We start from the raw sequence: 17,010 nt of genomic DNA on the forward strand, positions 1-17,010 counted from the left end.
GAACAACAGATTTACACACATACCACATAACAACGTGGTGCTATCCCCAAAATATATAATAAACATGAGAAGTGGAAGTGAGAATAAATGCTGTTTAACTGCAAATAAATGCTGTTTAACTGCAAAGCAATACAATTACTGTATGGACAACACATGATTGTGTTATATGTACACAAACATTTCCTCAGTCAACCAAGTGAAATCAGAAGTCTTCACTTTCTAGTCTGGTGTGATTGTTTGTAAATGACTTGGCTGTAACGGTTCCCTGCCTCGTTGATCTTGGCTTGATTCAAAGATGGGTTTTTTTAAGCTCAAGACTTTATTCTTTATATACAGAGTTTAAGTGAATAAAGGTCTTATGGGTTGTCTGCTAAATCGCAGTAATACAGGGTATGTTTGGTTATACACTGTGTTTGCAATAGGTAAATACAAATAGCGCAAATAGCGAATAAGGAAGTGTTGCATTAAATTGATACAGTATAATCATCTGGTGTGTGGTGCCTCCTGCTGAGAGACAAAGAAACAGCATTAGGGCATTAGACTTTTGATATGTATTTGTCTTATACATATTTTGATGCATGTTGGTATTCTTATTAGTATATGGTGGCCTGTAAACATGTGAGAAGTGCAATCTACAGAAAGATTTAACATCACAATCTGAATGATGTCTTAAAACCAAGTGTTAAATACAGACAGATTACTGTGATGTACATACCTGCCTACAGATTCACTTCAGGTCTGTAAACTGGAATGATTTAAAACACTGTTTAAGATTTTACTTATATAGACGTTCAGGACATACAAGCACAGACGGATATCCTGCTGTAAGTGTCTCAAACAGAAGTCTTGGCCTTTTGAAAACTGGAAATGTTCAGTGTGATACTGGAGGAAGGAAGTAGAAGAGCAGTAAATCCAGTATATCCAAAGATTTACGTACCCGTACGAGGTTCAGTAGAGCACTTCTGGACCTCTGTCAAAAAGAGAAAAAAAAAGTTACAAGACAGTATTTGGTAAAAAAAAAAAAAATTACTGTAGATATCTATACTTGTATTTTATCACCTGTATGAGACAGCTTATGATGCCTATTAAGAAAAATTATTGAAAAAGTAACCTGATTAAACTTGATTAAAGTTTACAGTAGCCTCATTTAATCCAATAAAATAACAAAAGGAGTGCATTTTCCCATCCTGAAAAAAAGGTGTTACAGGTTTTTCATCTTCACTTTAGCATTTGCCTGTAAGAATTTTCCTTCATGAGTAGCAACATTAACAGCTGAATAATGTGTTGATTAGTGGCATTTCTCAATGTTACAGTGGATACATCTAGCGAGCACCTTGTGGTAAGTTAAATTGTAAAGGAGTTTTTAAACAGTGGGTCTTGATTCTCAGAAAAACTAAAATATTAAATATGTTCAAACATCAACAATTCTGGATAGTTACATTTATTTTCTATATGTGATTCTTCTTAAAAAGACAGTTCATTTAAACAGGTGTAATCCATCAGATAAGAGAAACGAGGAACGCGTACTCACGTTGAGCTCTCCATCTGTAGAACAACAGCACACACAGCAATCCTACCATCAGTGAACCAGTTACCACCAGACGGACAACTATTTTGCAGATCTCTATTGGCTCTGGACCTTGTCCAACAACAGAAAAAAATAGTGAGCTAATCTCTAAAATTAGGAAACACAAGAATACATGATAATTGTTGGTCTTTTAGTTCTCCCTGTTATAATATACTAAACTACATTCAATGTCTCTTTACCTGTCAGAGGGGAATGTACAAATTGAGCATTTCCTTTATTTTGAAACAATAATCATGTAGAAGTAGAGAGTAAAGAAGAAACAAAATGGCAGGCATTACTTGCAGTATTGTGACGGATAATAGGATTGTGAGGAGAGCGCCTGGGATAGTTAATGAACGGGTGGGGGAATTTTCTATAAAACAACAAGCATTAGCCAGTCTGGTCTGGCCTTTAACACCAGACTGTTTTAAGTGTTCAATACGATGTTGGTCAGAAACATCTGTTTTATTTTTTTAGACGTAAAAAAGAGAATTGAAATACAATTTATATTTTTTTAAATGTGTAAACCCTTTACTGTTTTTCCCCCCTAGTTGTATATTGGTTTCTCTTCTTCTTACTTTTGCACCTTTGTGGTCCAGCTAGCCGATTTCACTGTGCAAGAAACTGCACAATGACAATAAAAAGCTCTAAGTCTATTAGAGTTTATTGTTCAATACAATCTGATGTGACACAAATACAAACTTATTCTACAGATGAATTCTCATATTTGATTGTATATCCCAGCAAATATCCCCTATCAGAGCCCTGGGCCATGCACTGGAGGCACTGTGGGGAGCCCCACAAGAACTCCTCACTGTAGCTACTCTTCATGAGCTCCCCATAGGTTTCTGTCATTAACTGTGGATGTCCACAGAATTCCCTCTTGGGAGCCCCAAAGGGCAAAACTGCTTTGGACCCTGTATGTGCACACTCACTTGAGATCCACATAGAATGTGTGGGTTTGCCCTGCTCACACAGCTGAACACACCTACCAGCTGTGGGCATGGGCATCTTTGCTGGGAATATGATATAAAGTATCACGTGTGGTGCATAATTTTGTGTAATAAAGTATACCTGAAGGAGGTGTTAGTCTTGGTGGTGCTGGCATTTCAAATATGATCTCATCCTCTTTGACTCCACTGGCATTTAACACAACACAGGTATACCTCTGGAAAGTGGATCCTCTAAACAAATGGAGTCTGCCTGTGAGTTGAAACAAACCATCGTCTGACTGTGTCACCTCCATTTCAGAGCTTCCTGTCCAGTCATGTTTCTCTTCATCAAACCAGTGAATTGTTCCCTGTGGGTAGCCTCCACGAGACTCACAGATCAGGGTACTGTCTGTATTTGGGACAATTTTCTCAGGGATGGAGTATACAGTCAAGATACTGTATCTGGCTGCAGAGACAAAATGGGAAGCACAATCACTGAGCTGAACATTGCACCTTGACATTAATAAAATAACATCTTTAAAAGATGTGATTATTATAATAGCTGATATGTAAAAGCTGTCAGCAGTAATTTTCTCAGGTGTAGTGTGCTGTATTTGGCTAAAGAAATAAAAACGTAATTACAAAGATGAAGACTGCACTTTGTTTTTAATTAAATAAAATAAGAATAATAATAATAATATGTAATAGCCATAGTCCTTTATATGTGATAAAAAATGTAATTCAATTTCTTATTTAAAATCTTGATTTAATAAGTCTGTGCTAAAATGTTGTAATATATGTCAGTTTTACCTTGGACTTCAAGGTTAGTGACTATGCTGTCATCACCACTATCTGTAATCACCATGCACTTGTAATCTCCATCATCTGCCACTGCAGTGTTGGTGATGAGCAGAGATACATTCATGTTCTTCTCGTCCCATGATGGTTCAGCAAACCTGTAGCCTCTCTTTGGCTGGTCCAATTTCCCTCTATTAAAACCCAACACGAGATCACCTTCGTCTTCTGGAGAGGTCAGTTTTTTCCAAGCAACCATACGAATATTTGGATCAGTTACAAACTGTCCTGTTTTAACGACACACTCCAGCAGTGACTGTTGGCCATAGTGTCCTACATTTTTAGTTTTGCATTCCACTTTTATAAAATCTGTAGAAACAGAAAGTAAAATTAGATGTGACGTTACATGAGTAGAGAGCACACTAAGTTCTCAGATTATGAATAAACTTACCATCAATCTTAACTGCACTGATGCAGAGGACAATGAAAATGAATAAAGGAGTGCCACCGGAGGCCATGATTATTTACCTGAAATGACAGTTAAAATTAACAGGCTCAGTTTGCAACTGTTTTACATCAAAGGGATCTGCTTTTTTTTCCATCCATCCATTCGCTTATCCTTTTCAGGGTCGCGGGGGGCGCTGGAGCCTATCCCAGCTGTCATAGGGCGAGAGGCGGGGTACACCCTGGACAGGTCGCCAGTCTGTCGCAGGGCCAACACACAGGGACAGACAACCATTCACACTCACTCGCACATTCACACCTAGTGGCAATTTGGATTATCCAATTAACCTATCCCCACAAGGTGCATGTCTTTGGATGGTGGGAGGAAGCCGGAGTACCTGGAGGGAACCCACGCAAACACGGGGAGGACATGCAAACTCCACACAGAAAGACCCCGGCCTGATGGTGGAATTGAACTCAGGACCTTCTTGCTATGCGGCAACAGTGCTAACCACCGTGCCACCGTGACGTTTTTTTTTGTTTTTTTTTACAAATTAAACAACAGGGTGCAAAATGCATTTAAGTGATTCAAAGTAAAAGCTACTTTTCCTACTCTCTTATCCAAGAGAAGTGAGAGTGTGTAGCTCTACATATTGGATTTGGCAGAATTTTGTATCTAATGGTGCATCATGTCCTTCTTGATGTAATCCCCAAGTTATTTATGTGTCCTCTTGCACTCAAACCAGGGAAAATTGTGTGTAAGCATACATTTAAACAATATTGATGCTTCTGGTGAAACAGAAAAACTGTTAAATGACTCTCTAACTATGCTAGCACTCCTCTTTATGCTTGTGTCACTTCCACACTTGCTCTTTCACTAACCTCACCTCCCATCTTGCCCATCTTTTAAGCAGAATGAGCAGATGTGGATAATTTCTTTGATTAAACCTGGTCAGGTCAAACCTGTCATCATAATATGTATGGACTCAGAAACAGAAACCTAAGAGTAAGTGAAAGTTCTCATAATGTTCCCCTGCCACTGAGAGTATACCTCTATTTCTCTGGTAAACTTTTTCAAGCGGCTAGCCAAGGCTGTGAGTCTTTGCTTTGCAGTTTCCAAGGCCTCAGGTATGGACAGCTTGCTGTACTTCTTTCTGCAGCTCCCATAGCTGGCTAACCTCCCTCTGTTCTACCTTGAGTTTGACCTCTGGTCTCCTTCTCCATGGAGGGTACTGCTCCTTGTGGCTGTTCAACTTGTAACCAAGCATCTCACTGTTCACTGCTGCCATAGTGTAGATCAGCTGGGTAGTCTTGGTATTGGTCGTGGTCCATAGTGCTGCATACACATCATCTAAGGCATAGGTGTCAAACTCTGGCCCGCGGGCCAAATTTGGCCCGCAGCCTAATTACATTTGGCCCGCGAAGCCATACCAAATTACTATTAGAGCTGGCCTACTGGTATTATACAGCTAATATATATATTGTTTAGTATTAAGCTTTGCTTGTTCCATATTCAGTTTTTCAGCAAAACGTGTTTGAGTCCATAAGAAAAGATTCATTCTTATATCTGGAGGAATAAATATATTTCAATAAATATTAACATTAGCCCGCGACTTTGTTCCAGTTTTGAATTTTGGCCCACTGTGTATTTGAGTTTGACACCCCTGATCTAAGGGTACTTCACGTAGCCTTGGTAACCAGCTACGAAGTATCCAGGTTTCAAGACCTGGATACTTCGTCCTGGCTCCCCCTTGCCATAGCATTTGTGTTGTACCTTGTCGATCTCTAGCCGTTCCTTCTTCTGAATTTTGGAACGCTGAGCTACTAGTTGTTTCAACGTCAGTAGTGTGGTATCGTGTCTACAGCAGTGACAACATATACTGACTTTTTTTTAAACCACAGAACACACACACACACATATATATATATATACACACACACACACACACACACAGGAAAGACAGCGAGCACGGTTTCCTGAATGATTTAATATGAAGTGATGATGTGTTTATTAGAAAGAGCCCTTAATTTATATGTGTAGATAGTTTGTGTCTGTTTAATTTGTTTTTTGGGTTTTGTTTTTTTTTTCAGTTTTGCAAAATTCCAAACACCACAGAGTAGTGGTCATCCCCACACTAACAGGGTAAGTGGTGTGTATATGTTTTGTTTTGTTTTTAACAAAATCTATTAAATCATTAAATCTGTGAGCTTTAACATAGCACATTCAATCTCAGAGATTAAAAAAGGTAAACATGGAATCATGTAATAAACTACATGATTCCAGCTAAGTTGGAATCTAAAGACAAGGAACTGATGTTGTGCTGAAGTAAAGTAAGTAAAACCTTATGAGTTATTTTTTTCATGTGATTATCTCATAGAGTTGAGAACATGATGACACCTATGTTTAAATTCTGTAGAAAACCATTTTCATAATTTTAAAGAAAATAGGTTTAGTGATAAGGATAAAATGCAACAGTGCCCATGCAGTTATATCCATTAGAGGGCACTATAAGTATGAACATGTCCTAAAACATGTACAAGAACATGTGCTTCACTTACTCTTACTCTTCACTTACTCTCTTAGGAATACCAAAGAGTAAGGCAAGACACAGAAAACAAGATCGTTGGCTATTTTAAGAAGGTGGTAGTGCAAGCTGGTATGAAAAAAGTTTCAGATTTACAGTGTTGTGCAAAGTTCTGAGGCAACTCATGAGTGACGTTTACACCTGACGGCATGTCCGTGTGGGTGCCGTCGGGTGCTGAAAGCAGACATCTCACATTATGAAGCAACAACTTTAGTCAGTTTCCAAAATTCACTGAACCAGAAAAAGAAGACCAGAAAAATCAATTCAAGATTTCATCAATCGTTATCGCATTATTCAAACTAAAATCAATGCAATTTTTAAAACCCACCCTTACTGACTAAATATCAGGTTTTTGGAAGTACTCTGTGAGACACATACCAAACATTAAAATTATATTAATTTAAACCACAGGGTCATTATGTAAACAAGGAAATCAAACACAAAATAAACTCTTAAATATATAAATATGAAAAGTACATGTAAGAAAAGTAAATGGACATACTACCTGAATGTCTGCAGCAGTGACAACATATACTGACTTGTTTTTTTAAACCACAGAGTATATAAATACACACAGAGACAGGAAAGACAGCGAGCACAGTTTCCTGAATGATTTAAAATGAAGTGATGATGTGTTTCATCATGCAAGACAAAAGAGTTATATTACTTTTGGCTGTAACCAAATGACACAAAGTTTAGCTGTAAGCACTGGAAGTCAGCATAAGCCGAGAAATCCTAAAAAGAACGGAAGGAATTTTATTAGAAAGAGCCAGAAAGGGACTTATTTACCTGGACGATTGAGCACGCATCAAGAAGTGCCCATGTAGTTATATCCATTAGAGGGCACTCTAAGTATGAACATGTCCTTAAGCAAGTACAAGAACATGTACTTCACTTACTCTTAGATAAGTGAAGGAAGAGAAAACAAGACTGTTGGCTATTTTAAAAAAGTGGTAGTGCAAGCTGGTATGAAAGGAGTTTATGTCTAATCATTGTCAGAGACAAGACAGATACAATGAAATGTGTAGATGAGGAAAAAAGATGATTAAATGATTTAAATTTTTTTTAAAAAAGGAAATGACTAAAATGTGTCAAACAATATAAAAGCAAAAACACAAGAATCAGATCACCATCAATTATTTTAATTCATGTCATTCATTCACATTATGAATTACGTAGAGTGCAACATGGATAATAATAAGGCCAAAGAAGTGAGGCTATTTTAGTTAATCTTTTAATTTACATAGCTTTAAGATCAGAGTTACAGTACTGTGCTGAGTTCTGCATCAGTCTTTTTTTTATATTTTGCTAAGATACATATATATGTATATGGAAATACAGTAAACAAAGCAAAAAAAAATGTTTAAACATTTCTATCGATCTTGAAAGTTATTTTTGGTATGACCACTTTTACTCTTCAACACAGCCTGAAATCTCAGTAAGAAGTAGAATTGTTAAGTGATATCAATAATGGAATCGGAATTGCTAAATTCTTATTTATTCCCATCCCTTGATATAACAGTTCAGTATGTGCATCTGGAATCTGGTGCTTCCTGCAGAGGGGGGGGCATTACAGTGAGATATTAAAAATGTATATGCCTACTATTACAAGTGTCTTACAGAGTAATAATGGAAACATTAATAAAACAAAATGTTATTTTTACACACCTGTTTCATCTTCTGATTCAGTTGTAGGAATCACACACTGATCAGTAGGGATGGGTATCGTTTAGGTTTTATCCGATACCAGTACCAAACCGGTACTTTTGAAACGGTACCGGTGCTTAAACTGTGCTCGAACCGGTGCTTAAAGAATGGAGAGCACACACTTTGTCCAAAAACCTCTCATGTTTAGCTGTTCTTTTTGTAAAAAGATAACAATGTTAGCCTTTTCTGCAGCTATAGGGCATATATGGTATCACTCTTGGCTGGAAGCAGTGCTTAAACAATGGAGAAAAACCACAAACTTTAATCAAAAACCTCTCATGTTTAGCTGTTTCCCTCTTTTTCTTTGGTCATTTTAGCCTTTTTGGCCAGGGTGAAGGGAGCATCTGCCATCAAACAAGAAGACAGCCGCATGTAACTACAACGGTGTTTGCTAGTTCACCTTACATGCATTAATTTAATAACGTGGTTAGCCTACTCAATGTAAATTACACACAGACAACATTAAGCTAGTCACACAGAGAAGAACGGCTGCTAACTCCGGGTCCGATAACAGACACGACACACGAAGTAGATGTGCTCGGTGTGAGGTCTCGCAGCAAGCTATCAAATACGGCGCATTTCTCGGCTTTTAAAAAAACGCTATGCGTCGCCAGGTGTTTCATCAGATTCGAGGTGTTACCTCCTTTGCACAGTATCACCTTAAAGCATTTGTTGCAGGCTGCTGAGTTTGCATCTTTTGCTGTGGAGTACAGCCAGACTTTTGACCGCTTCGCCTTGGGCATTTTTAATCTGTAGCTCTGCTCTAAAAGAACGTACGTACCTGGGCCTGCCTACTACCCTTGGAAAGGTAAAATGATTGGCTAGAATTCAAAGTGTGTGACATCTCAGGGAAAAAAAGCACCGAAATGTGCATTGCTTTTCGGTCTGGTTACTACCGTTTATGTCAGAACCATAATGGCACCGGATACCGGTACCCATCCCTACTGATCAGCTTTAAAGATTTATAACACTATGTAAGTGTTTACCATAGGGAGATGTAAAAACCATGAAAAAACAAGTTCATGACATGCAAAGTGACTGGATACCCACTGTAAGTGTCTGAAATGGAGCCAGATGACCTTTAAGTGTTCATGATATGTGACCAAAACAAAATGTTTTCCCAAGATCAAGAAAGTGGATGTCCAGTGTGAAACTTTACTTTCTGAAAGGACAAATCAGAAGAAACAGTAAAGTTTGTTGCACAAATGGCTTGTTAGTCCATAGTGTCAATCGTTGGTAATGAGCAGCATGTAAAGCTGGTGAATTTAGGGGCTAAATTCCAAACACTTATTTCAAGAAGCTCAAAAAGATTTGAGATCATAAATCTTTCACTTGTGAGTTTAGCTATATATCTCAAAGTGTTACTGAACTAGTCAAACATTTCATGATGTAAAACTGTTCTGAAAATCAAATCAAGCAAAAGACTTTAAATAATTTAAATTACTTGTAGACGGATAAACCCAAACACTGGTGTTGAGATCTGTTTGTTTTTTGTTGTTATTCTATAGCTTTAGTTTTGTTTATTATTGTTGGCTTAATTTTGTTCATGCGTTTATCGTTCTGCGTTGAATAAGAGTCATTTTCTGTCTTGAGCTCATTGCAGAGGTGGCTCTCGGGTGTTGTTGTGTATAACTGTATAATTGAAACCATGCTGGTCATGGCACCAACATGAGGAGCCATGGGTGAACACGGCTGGTGGGGAAAATCACCAGGCTGAAGAAAAAAGGAGAATTTCTGCAGGTTTGCTGCAGGTTTAGCCTTTGTGGAAGCAAAAACTCATGTGTGGCAGGAGTTCAGGGAGGGAGGGTAAAGGGCTTTAAGCCTTAAAGGAGTTCTCGGAATTTGTCTGGTGACTTCAAAAGGGAAAATCAGCGCTTGGCTCAGGCCTTGTTTGGTCAGGGAGGAGAAGTGCTGAGTGGGGATATTGCCCATTGTATATGGGAACACCTTGCTTAGCCTTATGCCAAAACAACCAGATTTCAGATAAGTGATGGATGGATGGATGAATTGTTAAAACATCAGTAGTTCTACATGTGGTTTTGTCTGTCAGTAGATGCAGTTCATTTAATGACATACAACGCATCAATTCATTTTAACCAAAACAAAGAACAAGTGATCTGTACTCACATTGAAATCACCTTCTATAGGAGGGTATAATGGACATACAACTGTTCTGAAATCAAGATTGACTTTGCTGTTGCTAACTTTGTATGTCATTGTTGAAATCAATAAAACAAAGTTGGAAAAAGAAAAAAAAGCAGAAATCACCTTCTATAGAACAGCAGTGCAACCAACCATTCTACGATCAACAATCCAAAGCCTGTTAGGATGCCTGGGTCGTTGACCCAGGGTTTTTGAGTTTATTATATTATTTATATTTTCTAGTCTTTGGTTTCTTTGAGTTCTGTCTTATGGTTTATGTCTCTGTCTTCTTTAGTTGCTCTGTCTCCCCTATCACCTGTATCCCCTTGTCTAGTTCACGTCTCTGTGTATCCTTAGTTCCTATATCCCCGTGTTCAGTCAGTGTTTGTGTCTGCCCTGGTCCCACATCTCTGTTCCCTCTGTAGTGCCTGCATGTGAGTCTGTGTTATGTTTCCTGTTTTACTTTGAAAGTCCATGTCTGATGTTAATGTGTCTGGTTTTGCTTCCCCTTGTCTCGTTAGGCCTGATTTGTCCCAGCTGTGTTTCCCTCCTGTTACCCATTCCCTGATTGCTCCCTCTGTGTATTTAAGCCCTGTGTTTCTTAGTGTCTGCGTCGCGATCTACTGTTTATTTTGCTGTGTGTTTTGTCAATCCGCCGGTGTTAGTTTATTTTTGACCTTTTTCTAGTTATGTTATGTTTGAGTTCAGCATTAAAGCTGTTTTGGTTTAAGTTTCTCTCTGGAGTCTGCATCTTGGGTCCTATCCCTGTCCGCACACAGCCGTCACCTAACAGAAGATCGCGACCAGAACATGGACCCTGCAGACTCCTTTTTCTCAGAGTTCAGCGGCGAGATGGAGCGGCTGGTTAGCCTGCTCGACCGCATCGCCCAGTCCTCGGATTTAAGGACCATGGCAGTGGGGCTGAGCGCGGTGGAGGCCATCATTCGGCATAATCCCCGGCTTAGCCAGTTTGCTAAGGACACTGAGTTGGGGAACACCATAACTGCCTGGAGAGAGCAAGTCAGGGCTAGTGAGCTTGCTCTCTCCCTCACTACATCTTCCCCACCGCTGCCGCAGGGCAACGCACACTCTGCCTCATCGCCACTGCAGGCTTCCTCCCCTTTCTCACGCCAGCCGGGACCTTGTTCGCCTGTCCGTTCGCCTGCCTTTTTTCTGGCGGCTGTGTGGTCGGAGGATGAGGAGGAGGTCTCCGTTTCTCCACCGGTTCCTGTTCCCTCGTCTAAAAGGAAGCGACGCCACCGTCGCTCTTCTCCTCGGTCATCCGTTCGGCCTCACGCCTCGTCAGCTGGAGGACCCGAGGAGCCCGTTCAGTCTCACGCCACGTCACCTGGAGGGCCCGAGGAGCCCGTTCAGCCTCACGCCATGTCAGCTGGAGGGCCCGGGGAGCCCGTTCAGCCTCACGCCTCGTCAGCTGGAGGGCCCGGGGAGCCCGTTCAGTCTCACGCCACGTCAGCTGGAGGGCCCGAGGAGCCCGTTCAGTCTCACGCTTCGTCAGCTGGAGGGCCCGAGGAGCCCGTTCAGCCTCCTGTCTCCGCTGGAGGGTCCGAGGGGCCCGTTCAGCGTCCTGTCTCCGCTGGAGGGTCCGAGGGGCCCGTTCAGCGTCCTGTCTCCGCTGGAGGGTCCGAGGGGCCCGTTCAGCCACCTGTCTCCGCTGGAGGGTCCGAGGGGCCCGTTCAGCCACCTGTCTCCGCTGGAGGGTCCGAGGAATCGCTTCAGCCGTCTCTTCCTGCTGGAGGATCCGAGGGGCCAGTTCAGCCTCCTGTCTCTGCTGGAGGGTCCGAGGAACCGCTTCAGCCGTCTCTTCCTGCTGGAGGATCCGAGGGGCCCGTTCAGCCTCTTGCCTCGTCAGCTGGGGGTCTGGGAGGACCCAGCCAGCACGTCCCAGTGTCTGCTGATGGTTCTGGCGAGGCCGTTCAGCCACCACCGGCTCCACCGCCTGGTCCGGCCTCCGAGTCTGCAGTTCCGTCTGGTCCTGCATCTGCAGCTCCGCCTGGTCCGGCCCCCGAGTCTGCAGCTCCGCCTGGTCCGGCCCCCGAGTCTGCAGCTCCGCCTGGTCCGGCCCCCGAGTCTGCAGCACCGCCTGGTCCGGCCTCCGAGTCTGCAGCTCCGTCTGGTCCGGCATCTGCTGTTCCGCCTGGTCCAGCCTCCGAGTCTGCAGTTCCGTCTGGTCCGGCATCTGCAGTTCCGTCTGGTCCGGCATCTGCAGTTCCGTCTGGTCCGGCATCTGCAGTTCCGCCTGGTCCGGCCCCCGAGTGTTAGGATGCCTGGGTCGTTGACCCAGGGTTTTTGAGTTTATTATATTATTTATATTTTCTAGTCTTTGGTTTCTTTGAGTTCTGTCTTATGGTTTATGTCTCTGTCTTCTTTAGTTGCTCTGTCTCCCCTATCACCTGTATCCCCTTGTCTAGTTCACGTCTCTGTGTATCCTTAGTTCCTATATCCCCGTGTTCAGTCAGTGTTTGTGTCTGCCCTGGTCCCACATCTCTGTTCCCTCTGTAGTGCCTGCATGTGAGTCTGTGTTATGTTTCCTGTTTTACTTTGAAAGTCCATGTCTGATGTTAATGTGTCTGGTTTTGCTTCCCCTTGTCTCGTTAGGCCTGATTTGTCCCAGCTGTGTTTCCCTCCTGTTACCCATTCCCTGATTGCTCCCTCTGTGTATTTAAGCCCTGTGTTTCTTAGTGTCTGCGTCGCGATCTACTGTTTATTTTGCTGTGTGTTTTGTCAATCCGCCGGTGTTAGTTTATTTTTGACCTTTTTCTAGTTATGTTATGTTTGAGTTCAGCATTAAAGCTGTTTTGGTTTAAGTTTCTCTCTGGAGTCTGCATCTTGGGTCCTATCCCTGTCCGCACACAGCCGTCACCTAACAAAGCCAACCAGAAAAGCAACTACTCTGGGTGTGTCTGTGGGTTTTAAACATTTAAAGGAAAGACACATGGACTGCTAACTCTGAAAGGAAATAAAGTGTGATTTAAGTCACTCATTAACTCACAATAATACATGAACTCAGGACACTCAACAGAAACTCACCTCAGCTGCCACCCCATGTGGGAGTGAAGGTAGGTAATGGAGCAGGGCTTGTCTCTGGCTGGATTTCTACCTCTTGGGCAAGATCCTGCAGCCCATCTGTGTCAATATGCTGGCATTCAGTTTGACTATCTCGAGATAAACCTTTTAACTCAACTTTAAAGCTATTCTACAGTTGAATTATGAATTATGGCATTTGATTGTTCAAATCCTTAACCAATACATGTCTATGCAACATGTTTCAAATTTAACTTAAAGCATGGTCTTGAATTTAACTGTGGCTGAAATTATTGAACAGTATTTCATTGTATTACTGAACATTGCGTTGTCTATTATATTGGACACAAAATCCCACTGTCTCTGAAATGTGTTATCAGTGCTGTTCTCCTGTAATGCTCGATTGTCAGAGACATTTGACGATGTCACGGTTTATTGCTGACACAGATCAAGCGCATGGAGTGGCCAGTGGAAAAACGGTTATGGAATACTGTATGTATAAGTAGAAAATATTTAAATGTTTCTTTCAACTATTTAGTAGCTCATAAACCTAAATATAAAGGTAAATAACACAACAAAATCTGATCGTAACCCTGCACTGTAACAACATACCTTGCAGAAATAACTCTGATCAGAAATATAATGCTGAAATACTACATTGACACTACTAATATGAATAATATGAATACTAGCATGTAAATACCATTGAATACTAATGTGAAAACTAATATGAATACTAATACTGAAACACAGTACACACAAAGTTAACTTATAGTTCCATGCCAGCATCAGTCCGACTCTGCCGGAAAATCCAATAAACTTGCTGCAGCTCCGTTACCTACAGACTGAGCAATCAGTTGCCACGCAGGGGAACATATGACAGCCAGGGCTTTATAGCAGTGTCAATAAACTGAACATGAAACCTTAAAAAGATGTGGGTTGGACTGGTAATCTGGGATACCCACTGGTGGACTGACGGGTCAATATCATTTGCCAGTAATCATACAGGCTTAAAGCCTGTTTGAAGAGGCACTCTGCACTGGTGGAGAATATGTGCAGATATTTAAATGGACTAAAAAATACCAGGACATGTCCCAGCCCAGACCTGGTGATAGCGATAGTAGCTGACATGTAATAAGAAGTTGTCACCAATCAAACTTCATTTCATCTGAAGTTGTTAAAAGGTTTAATTTCTTGTATAAATTATTCATTTAAAAAGATAATTAGTCTGTGCTAAAACCTTGTAAAATGTTTCAGTTTTACCTTGAACTTTAAGGGTGGTGACCGCTTTGTCATCACCGCTGTCTGTGATCACCATGCAATTGTAAAGTCCTTCGTCTGCTACTGAGGTTTTGGCGATGAGCAGAGATACATTCATGTTTTTCTCGTCCCAGGATGGATCAGCAAACCTGTAGCCTGGCTTTTTCTCTAATTTCCCTTTGACAAAAGCCACTAAGGGAAGGCCGTCTTCATCTTTTGGAGAGGCCAGTTTTTTCCAACTGACCACACGTATAATTGGATCATGTACGTCTTTTGTTGTCCGGATGATACACTCTAACAGTGACTGTTGGCCGTGGAATCCCACATTTTCAGTTTTGCATTCCACATTTATAAAACCTGTAGAAAAAGACAGATGGGGTGATATGAGCAGGACACACCTTTCATGCTTGTTCTCAAATAATGAAAGAACTTACCACCACTCTTGACTGCAGTGACACAGAGGGCAGTGAAACTGAAAACAAGGATGCCACTAGAAGCCATGTTTCTTTACCTGAAATAATAGTTTAAAAAGTAACAGTTATCATATGGTGATAAGTTCACATTTGTTTTGATGTACAGCGATCTGCCCCTATGAATCAAACTGAAGGGTGAAAAATTACTTTTGATGTTTTGTGTCCTGGGATTTGGAGAGATGGAGATAAATCTATTATAGTTAATTAATACTATCTTTTGAAGACTAGTAAAGGTCTAACAAATGCAAGTGCATAAACACACACACACACACACACACACACACACACACACACACACACACACACAAAGAATATAAGGAATTCTAACTTTATTCCTGGACTCTACCTGTTTGCTGCTACCTCAGATTTCCTGATCCCTTCTAAACATCACAGGTTTCATTGCAAGCTCTGAAAATATGTTTCAGTAACTTCATTCAGCTATTGCCTGAAATTTAGCTGATTCGCTTGGTTATCAGGAGCAAATGTTTTTATGCATGTAACACAATGTAAAACTTCGCTTTGAGGTTAGTGTGAATGCACCACCAGCCATTTTCACACCTTGAAACCATGAAATGTGCAAAATGAGTTTGTCTTTCATGAAAGAGAAAGACTGTTTGAACAGAGGGTGTAAATATATAATAAGATAGACATCTGTCCATCAGAAAGATGTCACTGATTAAATATCAGGTTATGGAGCTACTATGTGAGACACATGTCAAACATTAAAATGACATTAATTTAAACCACAGGGCCAGTATGTGAACAAGGAAGTCAAACAAAGAGGCACGCTTTAAAAAATCCCTGTTGGCTGGTCTTGTGAGGATTACAAGTACACTACATTTAAAAAGTACATGTAAGAAAAGCAAATGGACATACTACCAGAGAGATATCGTAGCTGCAGCAGTGCCAACATATACTGGCTCTTTTTTCAAACCACAGAGTATATATACACAGAGACAGGAAAGACAGCGAGCACGACTTCCTGTATGGTTTGTGTAATGGAAATGTCTTTTTGTTTTATAATATTGGTTACTTGTTTTGTAATATCTCTTTTGGGTCATTTAAAGGGTACACATGTGGAAGAGCATTGAATTTTAACTTTATTGCACACACAGCTACGCCTCTGAGAAAGCGGGTGACACCCCGTGTGGGGGAATCCCACAGGTTGTGAAGCCTCTTGATCATGTATATGAGGATGGGAGAAGAGGCAAGGAGCAGTCTCTAGATGACCCTGTAAGAGGAGACAGGGGACTGTAAAATCTCCCCTGTTTCTATAGAGGGTCAAAGGTGTAAAAAACAGGGGGCGCCAGTGAGCACCGAATAGAGTAGACGTGTTTCTGTGGAGCTCTTTATACTCTCTTTACATCTTGGACTTTTATTGCTTTATACTTCACTACTCCCAGTTTTACTGAAGAATACTTATGCCAAAATGTTTGTGCCTCTATTCTAAGCTCATGAAAAAAAAACAACAACATTTGCAATGGGATGGCTGTAGCTCAGGAGGCAGGGTGCTCAAGTAGAGTAGAAAAGCACTATGTAAGAGTTAGTCTGTTTACCAACTACATTACTGCTAGATTGACCCCCGATAATCAAAGTCTTCAATATTTTTTAGCTTGAAGATAAGTATGACAAAGTCATTTAAATGTTTGATTCTGATATTCCCTCATGACAGAGAAGAGTCATCTATAAAAGATGCATTGAAACCATAGTTCTGTGTAAAGGTCTTGGTAGCAGTTGTTTAACTCGCTCTGTAGTCTGTTGGTATGAAACACAAGCAAGACGATGAACAAAATGGATTGTGACAAACATTTAGATGATTGGCTTTTAGTTGCTTTCTGAGTTTTGTGTTTGCTTTTTCCTCTGTCAGCTCGGCTCTATGGAGATCCAAGTCATCTTCTTCAGGCAAGAAACTCAACTGACTGGTTCGGTGGATTAACAGCTTGAACGCTAAGGACATCGCCACCCGAATCTTTGAAGAGTTAACATTGTCATATCCGTGGATCATCATGTGTGAACTTAAGCTCTGAAATACTTTATCACATGTTCTGTCTTAATAAGAAAAC

At 41.0% G+C, this 17,010-nt stretch overlaps 1 protein-coding gene across 1 annotated transcript; it reads right to left on the reverse strand.

The window, feature by feature from the left end:
- Positions 1 to 459: 459 nt before the first annotated feature.
- Positions 460 to 3,812, reverse strand: LOC147328041 (CD276 antigen homolog). Its single transcript, XM_086297417.1, has 6 exons — positions 3,746 to 3,812; positions 3,310 to 3,663; positions 2,642 to 2,965; positions 1,532 to 1,639; positions 938 to 970; positions 460 to 745 (listed from the first exon to the last, which is right to left on the reverse strand). Exons 1-6 carry the CDS (start codon positions 3,810 to 3,812, stop codon positions 720 to 722), a joined length of 912 nt encoding a protein of 303 aa, XP_086153543.1. The 3' UTR covers positions 460 to 719.
- Between the last annotated feature and the right edge of the window lie 13,198 nt (positions 3,813 to 17,010).

Source organism: Aulonocara sp. 'chitande type north' Nkhata Bay, linkage group LG6 (genome assembly GCF_057382095.1).
Source record: "Aulonocara sp. 'chitande type north' Nkhata Bay isolate Kocher_YH1m ecotype deep benthic linkage group LG6, A_spYH_male_GT1.1, whole genome shotgun sequence".
Lineage (NCBI taxonomy): Eukaryota > Metazoa > Chordata > Actinopteri > Cichliformes > Cichlidae > Aulonocara > Aulonocara sp. 'chitande type north' Nkhata Bay.

What these genes read in the sequence shown, in the direction of transcription:
- LOC147328041 (XM_086297417.1), bottom strand. Translation starts at nt 3,812, where the DNA reads ATGGCCTCCGGTGGCACTCCTTTATTCATTTTCATTGTCCTCTGCATC. An exon ending in CAGTGCAGTTAAGATTGATG is followed by an intron (nt 3,664 to 3,745) that starts GTAAGTTTATTC and finishes CTGTTTCTACAG; the next exon opens with ATTTTATAAAAGTGGAATGC. An exon ending in CTCTACTGAACCTCGTACGG is followed by an intron (nt 746 to 937) that starts GTACGTAAATCT and finishes AAATCATTCCAG; the next exon opens with TTTACAGACCTGAAGTGAAT.